Source organism: Lactuca saligna, chromosome 8 (assembly GCF_052625555.1).
Source record: "Lactuca saligna cultivar CGN05327 chromosome 8, ASM5262555v1, whole genome shotgun sequence".
Classification (NCBI taxonomy): Eukaryota; Viridiplantae; Streptophyta; class Magnoliopsida; order Asterales; family Asteraceae; genus Lactuca; species Lactuca saligna.
In genome coordinates this window covers 165,196,538-165,202,317 of record NC_136424.1, presented here as the reverse complement: position 1 = coordinate 165,202,317, position 5,780 = coordinate 165,196,538, and the positions used below count along the sequence as shown (strand labels likewise).

General features: G+C 33.7%; 1 protein-coding gene across 2 annotated transcripts; it reads right to left on the bottom strand.

The window, feature by feature from the left end:
• Positions 1-652: 652 nt before the first annotated feature.
• Positions 653-5,079, bottom strand: LOC145009197 (ENTH/VHS/GAT family protein). Of its 2 annotated transcripts, XM_078967873.1 has the most exons (10): positions 4,656-5,079; positions 3,977-4,055; positions 3,771-3,869; positions 3,550-3,630; positions 3,368-3,481; positions 2,759-2,925; positions 2,434-2,515; positions 2,025-2,110; positions 1,633-1,932; positions 653-1,552 (listed from the first exon to the last, which is right to left on the bottom strand). In XM_078967873.1, the coding sequence occupies exons 1-10, from the start codon at positions 4,805-4,807 to the stop codon at positions 871-873; spliced, it is 1,842 nt and encodes a 613-aa protein (XP_078823999.1). In that variant the 5' UTR covers positions 4,808-5,079; the 3' UTR covers positions 653-870. The 2 variants fall into 2 exon arrangements, with proteins under 2 accessions (XP_078823999.1, XP_078824000.1); XM_078967874.1 differs by lacking the exon at positions 3,550-3,630 and having other exon boundaries at positions 4,656-5,077.
• Between the last annotated feature and the right edge of the window lie 701 nt (positions 5,080-5,780).

Sequence of the window (5,780 nt, the reverse complement as noted above, 5' to 3'; positions counted from 1 at the left end):
CAATCTTGAGAACACTCAATAAGCTATCTCGCTTCAAGAGTTAAATACAACTTTAGGAGTCCACGTTTATGTTATCACAAACTTATTATCCAACATATAATGTTGCTTTAGTGAGTATTGCTCCAATATTAAAAACATTGTCAAGTTTTCAAGGGTTAGATACTTAGATCCATAATGTGTGGCTATTATTCAACAAATGATGCTAACACTCGTAAAATATTCGAAACTTTTCACTATGATTGTTTCAGCATTAAATTCATATGTAAAACATAAAGGTGTAATCAAGAGTATAACGAATTTCCATCTATTTTACTGTTTAGATGAACTAGATATAAATAAAAAACACAATAAATATTGAAGATAAGATTAAAGAACTATATATAATATACGATAATGAATACTTGAGTCAAGATACAAGTCGTAACATCACAAACTTCAATCTCAAGGCTAGTAGCTCATCAAACTAGTTCTAATTGAAGAAGACGTTTTTTATTTAATATTGGCACCGATAATATGTTTACGTTTTATAAAGAATTCACCGACTAGATATGTTTATGTTTTACAAGTTATGTGATGTGATGATTAGTTTTATATTTATTCACATGTTTGTTACAATAAAAAAAGACGATAAAAATAAACAAGTACAAACGCATACTAAAAATGAAGTTTAAATCTATCAAACGTGTCCATAGATACAAAACCATATACTCAAACCACAAGAAATGCAAACACAAAACCGGGTTCTTTTTTTTTTTTTTTTTTTTTATGTTCATCTAAATCCAAGAAATCGAATATAAACGAATACACACCCATCACCAATACACAAACCCCAATGTATCAACAATAACACAAAACCTGTTCATAAAGATTTCACTTCCTCCCACCCAACATACTTTCACCCGAAGAACTCCCAGATGTTGTGTTTGGATTGCCAAGTACATTAAGATCTTCAAATAATCTATACGAAGGAATAAACGGTCTTTGACTTCCACCACCACCACCAGCCGCCACCTGACTATCTCCACTTACACCGCCTGCTGCCGCCCTGTTGGAATACAAGTTTACTTGCTGTGAAGACGTGTTGTTGATGTTATTATATGAGGGAGTAGGATATGAGTAAGTCATAGGAGAAGGCTGATACGGGTTTGTGTAATAGCCAGGTGTTGCCGCCCATGGTGGCGGGATATAGCCGCCAGGGGAAAGGTTTTGCTGTTGATATTGTGGCTGAACCGGTGGTGGCTGTGGTGGAGGTTGGTGTTGATGTTGAGGTTCGGATTGAGCCCATGGCACAACGTAACTGCTCATGGATGGCTGAGGTTGGTGGGGATAGTGTTGCTGCTGCTGCTGGGCGGTGGTGGAAACTGGCGGTGATTGGTCGTGTGAGGTTGTGACGGGCGGCGGTGAGGGTGGATTTGGAGATGATAACGTGAGGCTTAAAAAGTCGATCATGTCATCGGCTTTTGTTGTGTTTAATGGAGGTGGTGGATCAGTTATGGTTAAGGCCATACTCAATGAAGGATCTGATGTGGGTCCCACTTGTGCTTTTGAATGTCTGGACAAAAAGAAAAAAAGTTGTAGTACAAGTATGTTGCTATTTCATAAATTTAATCGAAAAAAAAAAGGAGAATTTACCTTCTAGCTAATAAAGCAAAGTCATCTTCATCTTCCTCGTCATCACCATCATTTCCTGATGGTGGCGGCACCGCCACCACCGGGGGAGGTGCCGCCACGGGCACGGTTGATTTCAAGTTTTCTTTTTCTTCAGTTGATTTGATTTGGGGCTCAAGGGTATTATTGGTATTACTTGGTGAGGCGATAGAATTTGTGAGTTGAGCAGGAATTGGAGAACCGGATGCAATAGCATCATGTTTTGCAAGAACGGTTTGTAGATTGTCATTTAATTCGATACCTTGACCAAGAAGCTCCTCATCACTACAAAAAAAAACAATAATTATCATGAGTATAAAGCAACTACACATGATACAGTTTTGGGGTTTAGGGTTTAGGGTTCAAGGTTTTTGTACCTTGTGGAAGCTAACATTTGCATTAATTTCTTTTGATTTGATCGACATCGGTCAACAACATCAACGATGACCTCATCTTTTATTGCCTATTAACATAAAAAGACAAGTCAAAATCACCAAGGACATGACATAACAGGATGTACTGTGCTTGGCATGAATTGGATTGGGAATGATGTCAGATATAAAGTCTTTGTGCAAAAGACTTAAATGTCCTTCTCATCCTCATCATTAAAAATAGCCCTAAAAAGTTTGTTAGAGTTGGACACAAAAAATGCAATTTTGTCCAATCCAAAAAGTTGGGACAGGGATTAGGGACATGCTATCGATATCTTGTATGTGGAAAAAGACGTGAATGCCCTTCGCATCTTCATCGTCTGTAATGACAAAAAGAAAAGAAGAATGCACGTACTGCACGATCATTTGGATCAACTTCTTGCAACATCTCGGATAAAAGATCCGAAACATTCCTCATAGACTCGATCACCGACATACTAAAAAAATAAAAATAAAGTATCCAAATCAATCCATTATCCACCAAAAAATCTATCCATTTGTAGCAGTGAGAACCTATTTGTATTTTGATGATAATACTATAATTGGGTAGGTTTTACAAAGTACAATGAAGCAATAGGATGAAATGAAATTAGAATTAGAATGCTATAATAAACAAATAAATAGAACTATAGAAGTATGTTGCTGTTTTTAGCATTTAACTTAAAAGAGAAATAAGAAACCTTAAGTTTTCAATCTCAGAAGCCATGGCTTCATCAAGCCTTGTTGAAGAATTACTTGGCATTCCATAATTTGGTTGAGTGGGTCCCACAGATGGATGATGGGTGACAGGAGGTGTAAATATTGGAGCTGCATCAGGTGACCGGTGAGGGAACTGTACTCCCGCTTGCTGTCCTCGTAAACATAATCCAAAATTTTCTCAAATGACTAAAACGCCCTTAACAAGACAAGGAATCTTGTGGACTTATAGCAATACCAATAGATCTTCACGGGTAATTATGTAATTAAAACTTGGAAACTTACCAAAAAAGGAAATCTTGAATACCCAAATCAACAAAATTTCACATGGGCACTTCCCAAAAATAGGTAATTATTGCAAATTTGCAACTTTTTAGGAATTTTGATTGCACATAAATTAGTTGACATCGGATGTAAATTCCAACATGTTATTTTTGCTATTAGATATTACAAAATTCGACAAATACTTCTTCATTTTTCATGAATTATGACTTCAACAAGTACATGTATTCCATTGCTAATATTTATCGCGATATGCAACTAAAAAAATCAAAAACACTAAAAAATGATGCTTTTAAATATAATAAAATTACCCGTAATTCATCATAAGCAAAGTAATATTGAGGATATTTTCCTCCGCGTCCACCAAATGCTTCTTGCCATGAATCTAAAAGTACCAAAATTTTCTCCCTTACACGCATGTCCGTCTGCAAAAAAATAAATAAATAAATAAATAAAATAAAATAAAAAATGGAGGAATCATAATTTGTCATGCGTTTGGTTGGCATGAAACGGAAAATGGAATGCAACGCCACAATTGGATTCCCTTTCCACCGTCCTCTAGGAATAGCGAAATCTGTCAAACATGGAATACGAAGGATTCGGAATTGAATTCCATCCATTTGGAAACCAAACACCATCATGGAATGGAATCTTGAATTCCAATTCCGTGAGCATGGGTTTCAACTTCCTTGCTTTGGGAACATTTTGATTTACCTTTTTCTTGACAATTTTTATCATCTCCGGGAGTATGTTTCGCTCGGCTATTTGATAATGAACATTGTCACCACAATTCTTTACCATGGTCTCTAAAAGCTACAATCCAAAATCAGATAAATTACTACTAAAATTAGCATTTTTTATGCAACAATCATTTCAAGATTTGTAAATTGTAATTATAATGATTAAAAAAGGTAAAATACCGTCAAGGAAAGTAGTTGAACATGGGAGTTCTTGTGTTGTAACCTTTTCTTCAAAGCTTTGACAACATCTTTTACAAGCCTAGAAAATTATAAACAATTAAAAACGTAAGATTTGATTGTTACTCAAACTAAATACTAAATAAAAACACAGGATTAACTCTTTTTGTGGAAAAAAAAAAACTATGGTTCCTGCTAAAGTACACAAATTTGTCAAAAGTACTCTTTTTTTTAAAAAGAACAAGAAAAACAGCCCAAGAAGCTCTAATTTGTAAATAAAATATTTAAAGTAATAATGTATGATTATTACAAATCAATAATTCATAAAAAGTTTTGTAAACTAGGATTTCTGTATTATTTTCTGAAAATCAAGACCATCAATAGACACTGAATATCTATCTATTTTAAGTTACGAATCATCAAAACGTGTATAAAACCCTAGAACAAAATCCGAAGGTTAAATTTTTGGTATGTTAATGAAAATTATGGATTAATACAGCATGAACTCGACATACAAGTAGCAAAAACATTCAAAAACCATAAAATATTCCCAAAATTTCAAGTTACGAGTGATTAACGACAAGTATAAAACCCTAGAACAACATACCCCAAATAAAAATAAGGTCAACTAAATTCTGCGTAAAAATCAAAGAAAGCCGATGATGATGGATACAAATATTACCAAGGATTCGCGTTGATGGTGTCGCAAATATCGATGTTGATAGTCCAATCAGGACCGTTTAAGAATTCGCTGGTGGCCTTATCCACTCGAACAACAGCTGAATTAGCAGATGAAGACGAAGACGATGAAAAAGCTGTGGCGGGAAGCATCATCGGGTCGGGGGTGTGTGGGTGTTTGTCGATTGAAAGATTTATTATGATGAAAAGGGTTGAAAGAAAATTGTTTTAGATAAATCCGAGGGGAAAACGAAACAAGAAAGAAAAGGGATTTCGATTTTTCATGGAAATTTTGCTGGGAAATTTGTTAAAAAGCTGTTTTGATGAGGAGATTCCCAAAGAAAGGCAGCAAAAAAAAGTGCGACTTTTTTGTCTTTTAATAGGTTAGAGAGTTAGACCACTCCAAATTAATTCCTTGAGCACACCACCCCTTTCGTCTCTTTAGATGCAAACCCCTCAATGGTTTTTCATTTTCTTTAAATTAGTGTCGTGTCGCTTTTTCATTAAATTTCTATATCTTATAGGACATATATTCATATACTTTATTCAAGAGTATTTGAATTGCTTATTGAGGTTATGTTATATTTTTTATTTTTTTTACAGAATGATTTACATACTCATCAATTTTTTTTAATTTATTTTAATACACTATAAAACGTAAATTCTTAATATTTGGTTGAGAAACCCTTATTCCCTCAATTCTTTGTACCGCTAAGACCATCGTTAACCTATTTCTATTTTTCCTCCATAAATAGACTAAAAAATCAAGTAAATAGGGTTTCATTTTTAACCCTATTCCATTTCCCAGAATATTCCCTTTTTATAATTTATATATATTGTCAAATACTCTTTTTTACTAATTAAACTCTATATTTATGATTAATTAATATAAATTAGTATATATAACATGATATTATAAATATTAAATATTGCATTTAAATTATAATTAATAGATAAAATAAACTAGAAATATATAAAATAAAAATAAAAGGGATTAAAATTGGCAACCAAACTTCACCTCCATTTTTGGAAATATAAATAGTATTCCCTCATATATGAGGGAATATTATTCGTATCTCCAAAAATGTGGTAGGATTGGAGAAGAATGGAAGAAGAAATGGGGGAAGAA